This window comes from Felis catus, chromosome B1 (assembly GCF_018350175.1).
Source record: "Felis catus isolate Fca126 chromosome B1, F.catus_Fca126_mat1.0, whole genome shotgun sequence".
NCBI lineage: Eukaryota > Metazoa > Chordata > Mammalia > Carnivora > Felidae > Felis > Felis catus.
In genome coordinates this window covers 163,579,443-163,599,267 of record NC_058371.1, presented here as the reverse complement: position 1 = coordinate 163,599,267, position 19,825 = coordinate 163,579,443, and the positions used below count along the sequence as shown (strand labels likewise).

Below are 19,825 nucleotides of genomic sequence, written 5' to 3'. Positions count from 1 at the left end.
CCTTAATTTAAACCATTAAAAAAATCAACAGCAAACAATTTAGAGTCTTTATTGTAAACAGAGATCATTAATAGTTATTACAAACTGAATTAACTGAAACTCAGGTTAGCAATCCAAAACAGAGTTACAGGGTTATCTTTGTATGGCATAATTTGTAGTCTTTGCCCCCTCAACACTTCTTAAAAGACTACTAAAATTATCAGCATTTCAATGGTTTCTTTTCTGTCAAGTTTAGCACTGTAACATTCTCATCCTTTAAAAAAAAAATTCACTCAAAACTAGGCAGAACTTCCACCTTTCATCAAAACTATCGCACAAAATTTGTTTTTTCATAATGCAAAAACAATACAAATATTTTTAAATCTTGCAGCCCATAAATAGGCAGTCCCTCCTTGTGTTGTTTTACATTTTCCTAACTGCCCTTTGGACGGTTTCTGAAGTACTCTGCTTTCGTTTCATCTGTCCCTGTTGTCACTGTAACCTACCTCCGGTTAGGTTAAACAAGCATGTATCCACGCCCCTTCTCCTGGGGTCCTGTCTCGGTCTACCTTGCCGGAGTCTGCTGCTTGTCATGTCCGTGCTCAATGCAGGGGAGGTACAACCCGCAGAAATAGGCAAAGCTAACGTTTCAGTTTATAGGACAATACCATCTGGTGGTGAGAATGCATAGCTAAAGCTTTGCCATTGTGCAAAACAGATCACAGGTAAAATGGACGGTTTGTTCTTAATCTCCTTTCCGGTGAATTTTCCAGGACTACATCTCAAGGAAAAGGCAAGGGTTACCTGCAAAATGTCCTAAAAATATGTTACCTGTTACCTTAACAATCACTTCTATAAAAACATCAAAATATCCTCTCATTAAAAGCACTTAATGGAGATGTATCAAAAACACAAGTATTTCTCAAAGAGGAATAAAAATAGATTGTTTCATGAATTATATTCAATAAATAATACTCTGTAACATAGTGTTTTGTAGTTTTTGTAAAAATATTTAAAGAAACCTTCAAAACCTAAATAAAGCAGACAAATAAAGAATGTAAAATTAAAAATATACTGAGCATCTGAATGAAAATTCCAATGGATTTTTCTGAGTATCACTCAAATATTAAATGACACTGAATATATTCAAATAGGATTTGAATATCGTAACACTCAGAGGTCATAAAGTTCAATTTTTTTCCCCTTCCTTTAAAAACTGCACTCAGTATTACATAGTAAGTCAATCTATTTTAAATACTTTAATGACTGTTCATAATCTCTAAGGCATTTGGTTGTCCTATCAGAGAGAACTGTGATTGTAGTGAATGCAAATTGCTTTTTGTATTGATTTTCTTATCTACATAGTTCAAAGACCATGACAGAATACTGTTGTACTTGAATGCAGAGTGGGGCTTACAATTCATCTCTACTGCGTATTTTACAGCAAACTGTTTTTGAAAACTCCATCCCTGGTGTTGTGTGTCTGATGAATATCAGAGAGTCCCTTTTAAGTCAAATATAAAATACCTTAAAAATCAACTGGCTTGAGGGTTGATCATTATGATGGGATTGTAATATGAGGAGCAGAGATCAAGTCTCATACTTACTCAAAAATTACTTAAAAATTATTTCCTGTATCAACATCCTTAACTCCAGCGCTTCCCAACTTTGTTCAAGGCATGGCGCACACTGCAAAGGGGACTATTTGTAGGGCACGTGGCTGTGGTAACCTTCCCAGCCATCCCCAGCCACCAGGACTTGCCTGGGGCCACGTCCTGTCCTCTCCCTTCTCACTGCGCTCCCCTGAGGGCTGAGGGTATAAGTTAGCAATCCTTTTACCCAATTCAGGTTCTCCAAAGTGCCAAGGCCCATCAGTTAGGAAACTGGGGTAACTCACCCCTACACTAATTTGACTTCTCTAAATTATAATTTTGGAATTGGCTTAAGCTAGTTTAAAACCTGATAGCTGTTGGCCATTTTATTTATTTATTTTTAAACCTGAGTAAGCATAACTGTTTTGTTTGATTCTTATCTACTTAGGTAAGTTTGAGTTACTCTTTATTCATTTTTCTGGAGTTTTAAATAATTAAGACTTCAGTGCAGATAGTGAACAGAACATGGGAGTTGGAAGCAGGTACATTTTCATTTGAATCCCATGTGAATTCCAATCTCCACCCTGCTCTTTTCCATGTGACATCAGGCAAGCTTCTTAACTGTTCTGATCCTCAGTTTCCTAATGGGTAAAACTGGAATAGTAACACCTACATGCAGAGCTGTGGTGAGAATTAGAGATTGCACACACAAGATGCCTGGGACAGTGCCTCGGGTGTGTAAGATGCACAGTAGATGACCGCTATCATCGTTTGCTAGTTAAAGCTGAGACGGTGCTTCAATTTCTACCACACTGTGAACACGACTTACCATTATTTAACAAGTAAACATTCTATTACAGAGTATTTTCATCCTGGTGCAAAACTAAGGAACCATAGTTTCATGCCAGCTCACATATGTGAAGTTCTTTAATGACTTCACTTGCATTGAGAATATAGCTGAAAATTAATGCATCAAAAATCTGTCTTTTCTCTCGGAAGCCAAAAGACAGAGCATGTGACATTTATTAATGGTGTCCCTTTCAACAATCTTAAGTGGATGTATCCCCGTTAGTTACCAAAAGCTTTCTTATAGTGAGTGGCCTAAAGAGTTATCCTTTAGACCAGGAAGAGTGGAGTTTTAAAAACACTTCTTTAGAGATTAATTTTGCTTCTATTCACTTCTGGTAATTATTTTAGAGAATTGCCATTTGAAGATCAGTGCAACTTAATGAAATGTGCTAAAATTTAGGCTCTCTGAGAATCTTTTCAATATGGAGGTCATATAATAGATACAATAGTGCTCGGCAGATAAAGTAAGAGTTATCGCAAACTCTCTAAAAACATGATTTGCATGCACACTCTTAAAAAAAGGTCAAGATATGAACATATTGGTGGCCTCGCGGGTTCTTCTAATGAGTGTTTCCACAGGGATTGTCTGAGATCTGGCAGCCCATGTTCTGGCCTGTTACTTGTACTTTGAAGAGAGTTCCATCTGCACACATACAGAGCTTGTAGCGTACCCAGTCACCGGTACCAAACTGGTCCCCACTGGAGGAACTAGGTAGGCGAGTTGTGCTAACCATCACGGTTCCATTTAGGATGATGCTGTTCTCCTAGGAGAAGAATAGTAACACAATTTGTTTAGCTCCACAAGTGGTGACAGAACAAAGTTAATAAGCAAAACTTAGAATATTAACAAGAAAAATATGTAGTAAGAAACAGTAAAGTCATGACCAAATCAATAACAAAGAAAACAAAACCAATGTCAAGATTCAACTAGTGACCTCTTAGTAATAGTTCACAATGTAGATCAAATACAGTTATAACACTCTTAAAATTATATCAAAATTCCTAAGTATATGGGACTGATACTGATAAAGTCTCAGATCATTTTCATTTGTTACTTCCTAAGAGAGTTTTTACAAAGTTACTAATGATTGGTAAGTTTCTGATGATGACAAGAAAAAGGCTTGTTTTTCTCTTACAGAAAATTAATTTTGATTTCTAATGTTTACGCAATGCCACAAATGAAGTTTCAAACCAAATAACTCTGAAGACCAGGCATTCAAAGAAAACTACCTGGAGGTTCTCCAGGCTGTTTCAGGAACGTTTAGGTCTTTTCTTTTTGGGAACTCCTAAGCCTCTCCCTCCTTTCTTTCCTTTTCTTCTTTTCATTCATCCAGCACATAATTATTAAATGTCTACCATGTGTTAGACACCATTCTAGGTGCTGTATACAGCAGTCAAGAGACAGGTGAGCCCAAGTTCTCACACAGTTGACATTTTAATGGGGGAGGGGCAGACAATAAATACATGAACAGGTAAAACAAATAAAACATCAGTGGAGAAAAATAACTCAAGGTAAGCAGAGAGAGAGAGTGACCAGTCAGGAGCTGTGTTTACACAGGATGGTCCGGAAAGGCCTCTCCGATAAGGTCACAGTGCAGTGCAAACTGGGTGATATGAAGGAGAAAGCCATGTGGGAAACTGGGGAAGGGCACTGAAGGCAGAGGAAACAATCCATGCAAAGGCCCCGGTGTGAAGATGTGCTTGGTGTTCTAGAGCAGGTGGAAGCCAGTGGGGCTAAAGCAGAGAGCAGGCGGGAGTCGACTGGTAGGAGATGAGTCAAAGAAATAACTAGGGGCCAGACATGTTAGGAAAGGGAATGGACTTTTGGGTTTTATCCTGAATTCTATGGGAAGCTGTTTGGAGGGATCTGAATATGGAAGTGACGTGATCTCTGAGAAAGGGTCATTCTGGCTGCCATACAGGGAACGGACTACAGGGGCGAAAGTGGAAGCAGCCAACAGTGCAGCAGGAAGCGGTGGGTTTATACCATGAGGGGTGTTGTTGCTGGTGGTGGTGGAGGCAGTGAGAAGCGGCCAGACTCTATCTTTCGAAGGCAGAGCCAGGAGGCTTTGCTGATGGGCTGATGGGCGCCATTTCACAAGAGGGGGACACTGAAAAAAGAAAGGCATGCTGGGGAAGGAGGGAGGATACGAAGATTTCAGACTTGTTGAATCTGAGATGTGAATTATGTCCTGGAGTGGAGAGGTAAGAAGGCAGCTGGTGGGTGTGTGTCTTAGTTCAGAGGAGAGATTAGGGCAGGAGTTCCAAATGTGAGAGTTATCAGGTTACAGAAGGTATTTAAAGCAATAAGACAAAGTTGGTTATGAAGTCACGGAAGCGGCTATGGACTAGTGATAGTTATGCACAGGATATAAATACAATCCGTATGTGATGAATTTTGAAATTTTGTTCCAATGTTGCCATCTTGTGGTCATTTAATTTTCCTTTCTTCTAACTGCTAAAGCAGTTACTTCTTTAAAAGCAGTGTGATAATATTTTTTTTTGATAAAATTTTTTCTTTTTTATAATTAGCCATACACTTAAAAACTAACCACTGATGTTAACTGAATTTTAAAGCTAATTATCTTTTCAATACTGGATTTTTTTTTTCTAACTGTGGAGAAACTGGTATGTGTTTATGTGCATTTCAAAGTATTTTAATATTTCTCATACTAACAACAGTTAGAATTTTCAGATAGGAAACAAGGAGTTAGGTAGCTTACTAATGGTTATATACATATCTCTCACACTTCTTGCTTCTTTGAGTTTCATAGCCCCCTGTGACCATTCTTCACCATTACTCTCTTAGAGGAATAGCTTCTTACTACAATATGTGCAAAAAATACTCAGTATTGCTATTGAGTTTCTAGCAAGAAACACATTTTATGTTCTTCTTTTGTTTTTTGTTTTTTGTTTTTTGTTTTTTAGAAATTGGAATATGTGCTTTTTTTTTTTTATAAATTTTTTTTTCAACGTTTATTTATTTTTGGGACAGAGAGAGACAGAGCATGAACGGGGGAGGGGCAGAGAGAGAGGGAGACACAGAATCGGAAACAGGCTCCAGGCTCTGAGCCATCAGCCCAGAGCCTGACGCGGGGCTCGAACTCACGGACCGCGAGATCGTGACCTGGCTGAAGTCGGACACTTAACCGACTGCGCCACCCAGGCGCCCCTGGAATATGTGCTTTAAGGGAGAAAAGCTATTTATGAAAATGGAAGAACTTAATTTTTCAAAGCTTATTTTTTCTAGAACTATAAAATTAAACTTAAATAAAAGGAAAGAATTATTTTATAAGTCCTAGGGTTCAAGCTCACTTTTGCCATATTTTATGCTTGGTAAAATAAATTTAATTAGTTTCAGTTAAGTTGCATATAACAGGTGGCCAAAGACATTTTGAAGAAATATGCTTTGATCAGAACTATAAGCAGGTAAGCCATTTTTTTTTAACGTTTATTTATTTTTGAGACAGAGAGAGACAGAGCATGAATGGGGGAGGGTCAGAGAGAGGGAGGCACAGAATCCGAAACAGGCTCCAGGCTCTGAGCTGTCAGCACAGAGCCGGACGTGGGGCTCGAACTCACACACTGCGAGATCACAACCTGAGCCGAAGTCGGCCGCTTAACCGACTGAGCCACCCAGGCGCCCCAGCAGGTAAGCCATTTTTGGACTTCTGGCTCCCTTATATGAGATATGTTACTTACTGAAGTTCAGATATAATCTGTGAAGTACAAAATTTCACTTTTCAATAGCTATAATAAAGGCAAAATCTTTTTCCTTTCTAGTTAATAGATGGGTGAATGAAATACATTTTGTACACTTGCTAATTGATTTTCACATCACTAGATATAAAACTCATGAAAGGATATGAACAACCTTTAACTAAAAAGTAAAACCCCAACAACTTCAGAGAATGGATACTTCGAGAATTCCCACTTGGAGAATTCTTTCAGAATTTAAAAAGATTACTTTTGCCTTTTAAAATAATAGAGGAATCATTATGTAAAAAAATTTTTTTTTTTAGAAAACAGCAGGCAGGCAGAAAGACAAATAAAATTAAAATTAGCTGTTAGCCTGCTACCCATAGCCAGCCACTGTTGACATTCTGGCATAGTTTTCCAGGTTTTTATAAACGTATATATGTTTTTGCAAAATAAAAATGAGATATTTCACAAATTGTAACTTTCTTTCACTTCAAAGTCCATTTTGAACATCTTTCCATATCAAAAAATATACAACTACATTACTGTTTTTAATAATGGTATACTGTTCCACATATGGATTTATGTACCCAAGAATCTCATAATTCTCTAAAACTCTTAATACTCACTGCCTTTAACTCCATATTACCACCCATGTGAAATTCAATGGTTTTGCCCATAATGAATACACCTTCATTTCCACGCACAATAGCACGCCCGTCAACTTTTATGTTTAAATCACTAGTAGCATTGCTGGTAATCTGAAAATTAAAAAAAGAAAGCAATAAAAGTGTTTCTAAATTAAAGTGAGAATTATTATCAGAGACAGAGGAACAGGAGTTTCAACTATGGAATATGAAAGGCAAGTATTTTTGGTCACGTTTTATAGGTGTTGAGATAGAGAGACGTGACTTGATAATGATCAGGTGACAAATCTAGAACAAATCAACCCTTCCCATTGTTCCAGAATTTATCCTTTCACATCACTATAAAACAGCAAAACTCCCCTCCCGCTTTGTAAATTCAGACAGTAATTCTCTTCCAGTAAGAAAGCAAACAAAATAAATCATACCCTTTCAGTAGATGCTTTTTGAACATTCAAACTTTTCACTCCACTTGGCAAATGAAACTCATGAGTTTCATAGTCTGTGCTGAATAAGATATTCTGAGTCCTCGGGTCAAAAAACTGCATACCAATGTCACTTGTAATAGAAGTTTTGTTCTTTTCTACACTGAGCTTTGTTGTCCCTTGCTGAAAAACAATCTTCAGAAAAACACTTTATCATAAATATGTTTTCAAAGGAGACTGCATCCAAAACTCATCAAGAACATTACCAAAAACACTTTATAATAACAGCCTAACTTCAAGTAATTTTAACTGCATCTGTCTGTCCCCTCTCTATCCACTTGGGAAAAGAGGTCTTTAGAATGAGGGTTTATGTGCTTGTTTGCTTACGCTGCTCTGCACAAATCCATGGGTCACAGGGCATACAGACCTAGGCCTAAGATGGGCGGGGGGTGGTAAGAATACCTCCTTGAGGTTCTATTCCATCAAAAACCTATGTTATAGCAGCCACTTGGCATGGGCTGCCACAGACTAGACTGGCATATTCTCTTCCAGCCTCCAGAAAGTAGAGGGTATTCCAACCTGGGAAGGTGCTTCGTGTGCTGGTTACCTCATGTGGAGGAGAGAGAGTACATTCTGTATTCTCATAGTAATTAATCTACCACAAAAAAAGGATACCACATTCAGATATTAAGAAAGCATGTTACATTAATAGATTGTAAGACCAACAATATTATTAAATATGCTTATGGACAGTCTCTCAAGGAAAATATCCATTTCCAAAAATCAACACTGGGTTTTTACTAAGAATTTTTCTCTAATGTCCCTCAACCGATGTGGTAACTTACAGGCTGGTTGTTGCCCGTGATGACCAAGTTTTCATTCCGCCTTCCTCCTACTGTGCTCTTATAAAGAGGATGTATGACTCCCATGTCAGATACTTGCTTAAACCGAAGCAGGCCACTTTCGTGGAACTCCATGCTGTCACAGCCATTTGGTCCGATGCGGATCACAGCCCAGATAACAAGTGTTATCTAAAAAAGGAAACAAGCCCCCCGTTGATAGGTCACGTACATTTAACATAACTGGAAAAAAACAGAAAAGATCATTGCCAAAATGTCTCATCAGTGATATGAACACATCAATTGGTTTTCCACGTATCAACGAAACCAACTTCATTTTTATCAAGGCAAATAGCCAAGAGTCAAAAAAAAAATGTGCTAAAAGAACAGTTTCTTATTTCTTCTGCTTCCTCTACATCTCGTCCAGGGACAACCACTTTCAGCAATTTTAGGTGTTTCATCTAGAATTTATTCCGTATTTTTAAGTAATATGAGTATATTATTTCTTCACTCATCATTTTTAGGTTTTATCTACTCATTTCCTACTTTACCAGATGAGAATTTATCTCATTTCTTCTCCCCCAATCTCAAGTCTTGGCTAGATCCATGTTCAGAATTTTCAGTATTACAAACATGTAAGTATTTTTCAATCCCAAACCAAATACTGTAACTAAGAGAGCAGTTCGTTTCTTATACTCTGTGTCTCCTGGAGTTTCATATTTCTCTTTCTTTAGCATCAGACCAAGGTTGGTGAGTTTCTTTGGAAGCCTGACTGAAATCTTTTCAAAACCTCTGATGTTTCTGTAAAGTGTCACTCAGTAAAATGTTCTGAAAGCCCAAACCTCTCAGATAGCTTATTCTACTGGCTCTAGTTTTCTGTCTCAGGAAATCTTGCCGGAACTCTTATATTCTTGGTCCAGTCTGTTAGCCCTGGGTCTGTTACACAACTGTAACCATGAATTTTTCCTTCACTTTCATGCTGGAACTTCCTTGTCTTTCTCCAGTGCTAGATACCCAGTTTGCTGTGTCCTTTTCTTCAGCTTTCTGGGAGTTAATGACTTCTTTTGGTGAGCACCTCCCCCAGTGGCCTCCTTAGAAAGAATCTATGTGAAGTAAATTTTCAGAGTGTGCATGGTTAAAAAATGTCTCTGTAAGCCCTCACATTTGGTGGCTAGTCTAGCTTGATATATACATTCCTAGGTTTGGTGTTATTTTCTCTCTAAATTTTAAAGGCCCCTGCTTTCTGGTTTCCAGGGCTGCATTTGAGGGGTCCAATGCCTGTGATTTTGTATTCTTCATGCATAACCTGTTTTTATTTTTCCTGTGGAATATTTTAGGATCTTCTCTTTATCCGTTTTCTTAAATTTTACAGTAATGGCCTTGGTGTGCGTCTTTTTTATGCATGACACTGGACCCAGAATGGTAGTTTTCGATCTGTTCTAGGAAATTTTCTTGACTTGTTTGGTAACATTCTCCCCAGTGTTCTTTCTTCTCTCTTTCTGAAACTCCTATTAACAGAATGTTACACTTCCTTGATTGATTCTTTAATTTTGTTGAACTTTCTGGAAGGGTTCCTTTTATCTTCCAATCTCTTTCTCTCTCCATCCACCCACCCATCCATCCCTGTGTATTTCTACAAGTTCTTCCTTATTCTTTAATCACTCCTTTTTAATGGCATGCTATTCTTGTTCCATGGATGTAATATACTCTTATTTCTCTGAAGATACTGATTTTAATTTTTTGTTTTCTGCCATTCATCACATTTTCTCTCCCTGAATTCTATTTCCCTACGGCTTGGGTGTTTTTGGTCTCCATCATTTTCTCAGTTCTGGGAGCTTTCCAAAAAATCTATTGATCCCTGGTGGCTCAGTGTTCATATTTAACACTGAGGCTTAAAAAAGCACATAGAAAGTTCTCTGTGTGGGGTGGGGTTGTGGTAGACAGGCTCCAGAGTACGAGATTAGGTGGCTTTTTCACTGCGACCTGCCAAGCGTCAATATCTATAGGTCTTTCCTCCACAGAAGGCTATTTCATGTCTTGCCTGGGGTACATGTGCCTGGTGCCGGGGAGCTGGAGATAGAGGACAGAGACAGGAGACAGATGCAGCTGGAAACAGTCTCAGCGCTTCCAGGATTCACACTTCCCTGCTTCCGGAATGGAAAACCATCCCTACCCTCTTCTGCACAACAGTATCCTCAGGCAGGAAGAATCCCCTCCCTTCTGTAACACACTGTGTGAGGTTAGGAGGCATAGTGGCCTCACTGCTGGCTGGAAGGGTGAGGAAGGCTAGGGATCTCATGGCTCCTCCTATAGGTTTTTCAAACAAGCTGTTTTCAGTTCCTGCCTCACTCCTGCTTTTCAAAATACTTGTATTTCCAGTTCCTGAGGCAATCCCGATGATTCTGCAAGGCACTTTCATGAACACACCCTGCAGCCCCCTCTTCAACACACACAAGCAGTTTCTCTTCTAAGTTATTTGCCGTTTCTCATCCTGCTTTTTGGTCTTCACGTATTATGGTTTAGGATTTCAGTTGCCTCTCGCTCTCTTTCCAGATATTTCTGTTTGTTGACATTGTCATCTTAGGATGAGCTTTTTAAACGGGATGGGAATAAAAAAAAGTCTTCATTCTGCCTCTTAACCAGGAGTTTCCAATAAAATAAATTTCTAAAATAAGATAATTTCAGAATATGTGCTCCCAGTATTTATAATACCAGCTCTTTTCAATGTAAGGGAAGAATTCGACACAAATGTTTTGGATGTACGTAAAGTATAATGGGCTGGCTTGAAAGTACTGGAAGTCAAAAATAAAGTAAACGGAGTGACTTTAGAACTGTTGCAGCCCATGCTCACGACCGGTCTTAGTTATACCAAAAACTACCCTCTGAAAATGTCATCTACACACATGCCAGAGGGTTTCAAGTTTAACCCTCAGAGAGTTACAACCTTGGATTAAGTCTTCTTTAAAAAAGCAAGCATCTTAGGAAAAGGCAACATAGTAGGTCCTCAGCACCTGAGTGTAAACTCGCCTGCCACATCCTTTCATTCTTTGACAACAGAGACTTAAGACTATAAAATATAACCCTTTGCTGTCAAACAAGGGTTTACAATTTTAAAATCTAGTTGAGCAGGTAAGACTTCATGTAGGAAAAGCCGAATGAAAACAGAAAGGATTATTATTTTTTAGGACAGATGAAGGCAGTAAAGTCATGGTGCAAAGGTCTCTTCTGCTGAGTTGACTTTACCCTTGCAAAATTTAAGCCATTTAAAATACTCCATGAACATTTTCTTCTACATAAAATTAATACATGGCAATATGAGCATACTAGGGAACATTTACGACAACTCAATAAGAGGTGCAAACTTACAGTTATAAAATAAGTCACAGAGATGAAAAGTACAGCACAAGGAATACAGTCGATAACACTGTAATAATGTTGTAATGTGACAGATGGTGACCACACTTACGGTGAGCACTGAGTGCTATACAGAACTGTCGACTCCCCGTGTTGTACGTCTGATACTAATAAAATACTGTATGTTAACTACACTTCGATAATAAATAAAAAAAGAAAAGGCTAGTGGGTCTTTCCTAAAAGTATTTAAAAGATGGAATCTCCTGTCGTCTCTCAAAGTATATATCAGAAGAAGGAACATCTGATAAAATGCACTCTTGGTTGTGAAATTAGGAAGACAGGATTCTGTCATATAATATTTTGGAGAGTAAGCAAATCAGGGGCTCTTTGTACAAACTGTAAAGGGTAACTGTGCATCTAAAAAAAAACCTTAAGAGATAAAACACGTATAGAAAAGCAGAAAGAGGGCTTCAACAAGAAATTATACAAAGTCCATGATTTCACTGAAAAATTCCCCATGGTAATTAAAACAAGAAAATTCTGGGGCACCAGGGTGGCTCAGTCAGTTAAGCGTCTGACCTCAGTTCAAGTCATGATCTCACGGTCAGTGAGTTCGAGCCCCGCATTGGGCTCTGTGCTGACAGCTCAGAGTCTGGAGTCTGCTTCAGAGCCTGACAGCTCAGAGCCTGTCTCCCTCTCTCTCTCTGCCCCTCCCCTGCTCATGCTCTGTCTCTGTCTCTCAAAAATGAATAAACATTAAAAAAAAAATAAAAAAAAAACAAGAAAATTCTGTGGCAGATACTTACGATTAAATTGATGACAGCCAGGATAAACAAGAGGATAATCACACAGATGGCTAAATTGCCCTTTCTCCCTCTCAACCCCGTTTTATGGAGGCGATCTTCATCAATTGGAATATATCCGGCTTTAAAATTACTATTGTGCTCCTTATTGACATTCCTCCTCTCGACAGCCTTCTCACGCATGGACTTCTTTACGGGACCATTGGAACTTTGCTGAAAACAAAATACAGCACAATGGAACAGCCATACCCACTCCTTTCGACGCATTTATTTACGAAGTGCAAATTCCTACGTAAAGAAAGCTGAACTGGTTAGTGATATATTTGCCATAAATAAAGTTTAAGGTGTTGAGTTGCAAGCTCCAACTCAAGACATTATTTTGCTTGGAGGGATAGTAGAGAAGAACCGTTAGTGAGACTATTTGATAACACATCTCCACTCTCTGCTTTGAATAGTCCCATTGTCACTAAAGTGCACAGCTAGCTCATTTGGGGGAAGAGTTGACACAGACATTCCACAGTCGGTAATCTTTTTTTTTTTTTTTTTAAGTTAATGACTTACAATGATTTGTTTCATTATATATATATATTTTCATTTATAGGAAAAGAATTTGGAAAGTCTGACACACTTTGCTGTTTATGACCCCAATTGGCTAAAGATAATATTATCTTAGATCAGTAGTTTTCAAAGTATGGGCAGGGGGGGCCCGGAGGAGCCCTTTGAACTCTTTCAGGAGACTGGAGGGTAAAAACTATCTTCAAAACAACACCAAGATGTTATTTACTTTTTTTACTCTCCTTCTTTCGTGAATGTTCAGTGATTTCCAGAGGCTAAATATGTGATGACATCACTGCTCTAACAACTAACGGAATGTGTGCTTGTGTATTCCTGTGTTTCAAATTTTCACAGGTTTAATTTCTAATATGATAGGTATCAATGGATATAACCCACATAAACAAAAGTTCTTTGGGATCCTCAGTAACTTTTAAGGGCATAAAACAGTAACCTGAGACCAGAAAGTTTGAGATCCTCTAACTTAGACTATGGTTGAATGACATTTTTGGTAATACATCAGAAACACAAAATGGGTAGAAATGGATACTGCCCAACTTACATATATTTTAGAGCTCTGAGACAATTTATTTTTTTGAATAGGCATTTATTAAACATTTCATGCTTAAACACTAGTAGGAATACAAAAATAATATAGGACAGGATCCTTATCCTCTAGATGTTACACATGTTATTAAAACAGTTAGCGATGCAATAAATTATTCTGTGTGTTCAGGTGCCAAAATCAATAGTCTGGGCAACACATGCTGTGGAGTCCAATGAGAGGAGAAACAGGATGGCTTGGAGTATTTTTTCAAGGAAACAGGAAGTAGGTGGTCAGAGCCGGCAATGTAGGGAGAAGAAAGGTGCAAAGTAGGGCTGGTTGGGAAAATTCCTGGCCTGCTGGGTACAAATTCCAGTCTTCCTCTCTGTTTAACTGGGAGTCACTGGAGGTTTATGAACATAAATGACATATATTTCAGGATCCTAAACATGCGGGTGTTTGTAGGAGAGATCGGAACAGGAATACCAGTTAAGTAGGTTGTTGGGCGACGTTGTCATAATGGAGGTTGGAGGTAATGAGGTAATGAGGGCCTGAACTAAGGTGGGATGGAAAAAGACAGATTGAAAAGATACAAAAAAATAAAAATAAAATAAAAAATAAAACCATACTTCAAGAGAAGAGTTAACTGAATCTGCAGCCAGCTTCAAAAAATCCCGTGTTTACTGAATGGTGACTAGTGCAGTATGGAGAATGAAGGAGGGAGAAGATTCTACATATGCTGCACTTAAACTGAATGAGAAATAACCTCGTGACTCAAAGGCAAGGGGAAGGCAGGGATGGGGTATTAGGTCGGTCAGGGCTAGAGACAGAGATTTGAGATCCTTAGCCTTGAGGTAAATTAAATCCACGAGTGCATCTTCTTACTGTGCAAAACAGTGTACAGGAAAGAGAACAAAGAGCCAAGGACATGGTCTGGGGAAAATTTAAATGTGCAGCTACAGTGGGAAATGAGGACTACAATGAATGGTAAGAGAACCAAGCATGTGCACTGTTGCTGAACTTGCTTTGTTAAGAAGTGCTTCTGTGACTTTCAAAGATGAACTCTAAGTAGCAAATGGGTAAGCAGGAACAGCCTGAAAAGATGCCACATGTGTGTATCTATTTTTGAGTCCAGAAAGAGAAAAGAGGAAAGAGAGGACTGTAGCTAGAGAATTACGTACACTCAGAAGAAAACTGTGTTTTCAGTTTTGCTGTGTCTTCCTCTCCTCTCCGTGCAATTTGGGGGAAGACTCGTCTATTTGACCGCAGAGGGAAAGATGCCAAGCGGGGCAAAGGCCAAAGGTCTCAGAGTGGGGCGGGATAATGGAGGAAATGAGATCCTTCAGGAGGCAGGAAAGAAGCTGACACAGAGTACATAAGAAAAGACAATCTTTAAGGATAGGCTTCGCTGAAACAGTTCACACCCAGAAGAGAAAGCATCTTCTTCTGGGATGGAAAAGGCAAGGTCATCTGCCAAGGAAGAGTGGAGACGGCTGCTGGAATCTTATCACGGCGGCCGAGGCAGCAGGCTGGTTAAAGGCTTGTGGAAAATGGAAAAGGACAGGAATAATCATTGTGAGTAATGCGGCAGGTAAAATTTTTTTTTAATTCCACAAAGCGGTAAGGAAGGCTATATAGAAGACGCCTCAATCTACTACCAGATTTTTTTTCACAAGACAGGTTGCTGAGTATCGTGTAAGTTGTGTGTCTGCATGAGGTGCAACATCTAGGAGGGTACACTGACACTGCAGACCTCTTAGAGCTGAATGTTCATTTTGAAAGTATTTGGGCTGAAGGTATAGAATACCTTAAGGAAGGTGTGCTTTCTTCTAATTTTCACAGACACAGTAGGGGCAACTTAAAAGTCAGGGCTTGAATACAGGTCTACATAGGAGAGGGGGCAAAACTGATCCCTCCTGGGAGGCATTCTTTACTCTTCTCTGCCAATTCATGTACATCATTATATTCAATTTGATGCATTTATAATTCACTGAAGAGTTACTATATGCCAGAGGTTCCAGATCACCAAGACAAGCAAGCCATAGCACTGCCCTCAGTGAACTTCCTCACAGGCCAGGACAGTAGACCGACAGGTCACTAACAATGCCAGTTCAACATGGCAAGTGCAGGAGTAGCAAATACACTACTGACATGGTACAAAAGAGGAACGTAACTCTACTTAGCAAGCAGGGGCATCAGGTGAAGGTTAAGAAAGGCTGAGATCTCACTTGAATTTTGGGAGGATAAATGGGAGTTAGCCAGGCAAAAGTGCAGGGAAAGGTATTCCAGGCAAAGGGAACAGCATTGAAACTGTGACTACAAGTCACATCAGTATGAACCGATTTTGGTAGTTTCTGTGGACCGTGAAAAGGAGGAGTACAGAAATGGGGCAAAGAATAAGGTGCGAGATGTGGGTAGGTGCCAGTAAATGAATGGACGTAAGTCACCATGTCAAGAACAACGGACTTTATCCTGAAGGTTATGGGGAACCACTGAAGATTCAAAATAGGTTAGTGATACAATCAGATCTGCATCACAGCAAAATCAAATTCATGTGCCAAAAAGAGATCAAGGGCAACAGAAGAGTTCAGAGATGAAGATGTCAACAGCAGGTTTATCTAACAGTCCAAAGGAGAGCTTGACTGAGCTTTAGATGAAGAGATGACGGGGAGAGGCATTAAGAGGAAGATTCTCTCTCTCTCTGCCCTTCCCCACTCATGATCTTCGTCTGTCAAAATAAACAAGAAACATTAAAAAAAGACGACGAACTACAGAACCTGGTGATTGACTGGCTGTATGTGACACAGAAGGATCTAAGGTGACTCCCAGGTAGGACCTGCTACATAATGTGTGGAATCCAGGGACAGCAGAGCATTAAACCAAGTGTGGGCCCTTTCTGAGCTCCCTTAAACTGGCCCTGCTCTCAAGTTTCTAGCTCGGTTAACCAAGTGAATGGATGGTTGTAGCCCTTTTTTAAAATTATTATTTACTTTTTTTTGAGAGAGACAGCATGAGCGGGGAAGGGACGGAGACGAAGCAGAAAATCCCAAGCAGGCTCTACACTGTCAGCACAGAGCCCGATGCAGGGGCTCAAACTCATCAACTGTGAGATCATGACCTGAGCTGAAACCAAGAGTTGGACGCTTAACCAACTGAGCCACCCAGGCGCCCCTGGAGCCCTTTTAATGGTAAATATGATGACATTCAATTTTGTACATTTTTCAGTTTGGGGTGCCTGTGGAAAATTCAGTTCACGGTGGAGACATAAATGCTTTACTCTGAAGTGAGACTAAGGAATGGGCCACTCTGCCCAGTTTCTGTGTAAAGCAAGAATAGAACCTTGGTGGAAACTCCAGAGCATTCATAAGTGATGTGGATGAAAAAAAAGAACAGGCTGAAACAAGAGCTGATAAATCAGGAGGGAAATGTGGAAAGCCAAGGAACAATTTTAGTCTCAACAACTCCCAGAAGCTGTGTCTCCGTTCACTTTCACTCATTCCTTTAGGTTTTATACTGTTAGATCTGTAGCTTGCCCCTGTGGCTGATTTTTCTGCACTTAATCTGACTTGAAGCTCCTTCACGTCTTCTGCTTTCTATGTCCCTTGGAATGACTGTTCCGGTTACATATCTCTATTAGGTCCCTAAAAGCAGTCAATTAGTTAAGAAGGTCTTTTCTGGGAACAGAATGCTGGCAACTTGACTCCAATTTATTCTTCCAACGATGCTGACGAATGAGACTTTTTCAAAGGAAACTACCATATCATAGTTTTGTAAAGGGAATAACAGTTAAGGAGAAAGTGACTATGAAAACTATTTTTATTTTAACAAAGACCCTAGCAACGACAGGTATGTATGTGTAACAGATGCATGCATATATGCGTGTACATACGTAGAGCTCGCTTTGGGGAGGAATAACAGCCTTTTAAACTACTCTAAGTTACAAGTTTACCATGCAGATCAGGAAATACTTGATAAAGCATTAGCAAATAATTTTAAACCCACTGGACAGGAGGCAGTTTTAAACTGGTGACGAAATCTCTAAAACCAAAACGGGAGGAGAAACCTGATGTCTGCATATCGGGGATGGCAGACACAAGAAGTGGCCGCAAGCTGGCACCCAGGCAACAGCTGACTGTTTCTTGGCGGGTGTCAGGGAAGCCTCCCAGCTCGCAGGCTGAGGCTATTTTTACCCGCATCTTCGCTGGCCACCGTGCCGGGCACGTCTCCGGCACGTCCTGGCGCAGGCTCCCGCCTGCCGCGGCCGCCTCCCCGCCCCTCAGGCGGCGACCCCTCCTCAGCCCGGCCGGGGGGCAGCGGGCCTGGCCGAGGGCCGCGGCTTGCTCCCCCTCCTCGGCCCGGAGCCCCTGCCCGCGGTCCCAGGCGGCCCTCGCCAGCATCCCGGGCTGCGGACAGCTCCTCCCGCCCGCTCCGCCCCCCTGGAGCCCGGCCCCCGGCCCCGGCGCGCCCTCGCGTCCCGGCTGCCTCCCCCGGCAGCCAGCCCCGCGGAGGGCCCCACCGGCAGGACCCGGGCCTCCCCTGTCTCTCCTGCCCCCGGCCGCGGCGGGGCTCCCAGACCTGCTCGGCCGCCGCCGCCGCCGCCGCTGCCGCCATCTTCCCGCGCCTGGCGCCGCCGCTCTCAGCGCCGCGGCCGCACCCCGCGCGCCTGCGCCTGCGCCTTGGCGTGGCGTGGGGGTTGGGGGGAGCGCCGCTCGCCGGCTTCGAGCCCCGCCCCTCGGAGGGAGGTTTGGAGTCCCCGGGCTGCGGGCGGGGTCCGCCGCCCCTGCATCCAGGGCTGTGGCTTCGGGGCGCGTCTTCCCGGGCACCGGTGTTCTCGCCACCTCTGGCCGCTTATGGGTTCTACCGGAGGGGCGCTTCAAAAGAGGAGGGCCCCGCTCCCTTCCCCCTACGTTGCCGTCACGGAGAGCTGGTGCCGTCCTCTTGGTTGATGGGCCGGGGTCTCCCTGGCCAGGGTGGAAAGGGGCGTCTTGGAGAGGACCCGGGGACGAGCGGTAGTGACAATATACACGGACGTTGACAAGTTGCCAATTTGCCAGCTAAAATCTTGGAAACTGAGCGTCTTCAAGGAGGACAGAAAATCGCTTTAGGGATGCTTCTTAACTTCAGAGGGCCTATGAAGTCTGGCGCTTTCTTCTGTGGTGCTGGGGGTGGATTTTCCATGTAGTAATGGAGACAGTGTTGTTCCGGGCGGTACGTCTGGGGAACCTAATTTAACAGATATTCTCTGCACACCCGGAACGTGCCATCCAAAATGCACATGACTTTGAGTATACATTCCTTGTTCCTTGCTAGTATAATCCAACACTCCTCTTAATTTGCTGTTACTTGTTTTTTTGTTTGGTTGCCTTTTTAAAATGCAGTGAGGGCAGTAGCAACCAAGGTTGCTGTTCCTCAGGTAGCTGAAACAGACTTCTAGAAAGCATCTTTGGGCCCCAGGGCTGCCTAAGTCAGCAGGAAACACAAAGAGACCAGCTGGCAAAAGCTTTCTTTCTCTAGGAACTAGGTCAGTTTTGCTTTTTGATGACTTGGAGCTGTTATTTCGCTGCTCTGCTTGCTATACATCAGAAATTGTTGTGAAGTTTAAATTAGGCAATCTGTCGCATCATAAATCCCTTACAAACTTTTCCCGTCTCCTGATTTTGGCTGATGCCAGTAGCACACTGGTCATCAATCTCTGTGTATCTTCTTTCCTGAATGCTAGAACCACTGACTCACATCTCTCTGCTCAGTCCTGCTGGGATCTCTAGGATAAACTTGCATCTTAACCAGGACGACTGTAAATTACAGCCCAAAGCTCTTGGAGTCAGCAATAAGTCTTCAACACTCTGGCTCTGGTCCCAGAGCTGAGTTATCAACTCAGATAACTGGGCTTTTGACTGATCCTCAGCTCCTGTCTCCAGCTCTGGTACCACAGTCCTTACATCCTATATGTTTTGCCTCTTTTTCCTCTGCTTGGAGAGAGCTTCTCTTTCTCTCTCTGGCAAGCGCACTCTTATTCATCCTCCAAGAATCCATTCAAATGTCACATTCCCTCTAAAGCCTCCCCAGGCTTCCACAGGCAGTTTTTAGCTGGTCCATCCCCTGATTAACTGCGCTGTCTTTTGTAGCACTTTATGTGGCATTGTATTTTATCTTGTTTACCTGTCTGATGTCACCTGAAGGATGGGGAGCTTTATCTGGAAGGTTCATGTCTTACATATCCTTTTACTTGCAATGCCCAGCATAGCGAAGAAACGTCGTAAATGTTTTAGAAATCTGCCTGACACCCCAGTTTCTAAGACCAGAAGCCCTGCCTTTATTTTGCCGACTTCTCTTCCACTTAGGTGGTGAAATACCTGACAACTAAATTTCCTGATGCCAAATGCCCCCTGACTCTCTGAAAAATCACCTTTTCTCGGAGTCCTTATTGCTGATCTCCAGCTGACAGGACACTTCACAATTCTTCTTGATGTCAATTGCTATAGTCTTTAAAGAGATCCAGTATACTCACATGACCCCATTGTTAATGTGGGTCATTCCCAAATGTG

General features: G+C 41.4%; 1 protein-coding gene across 1 annotated transcript; it reads right to left on the bottom strand.

Moving 5' to 3' along the window:
• Positions 1–33: 33 nt before the first annotated feature.
• Positions 34–17,935, bottom strand: SGCB (sarcoglycan beta). Its single transcript, XM_023253126.2, has 6 exons — positions 17,856–17,935; positions 12,188–12,397; positions 8,034–8,219; positions 7,192–7,383; positions 6,749–6,880; positions 34–3,184 (listed from the first exon to the last, which is right to left on the bottom strand). The coding sequence occupies exons 1-6, from the start codon at positions 17,889–17,891 to the stop codon at positions 2,981–2,983; spliced, it is 960 nt and encodes a 319-aa protein (XP_023108894.2). The 5' UTR covers positions 17,892–17,935; the 3' UTR covers positions 34–2,980.
• Positions 17,936–19,825: the final 1,890 nt, after the last annotated feature.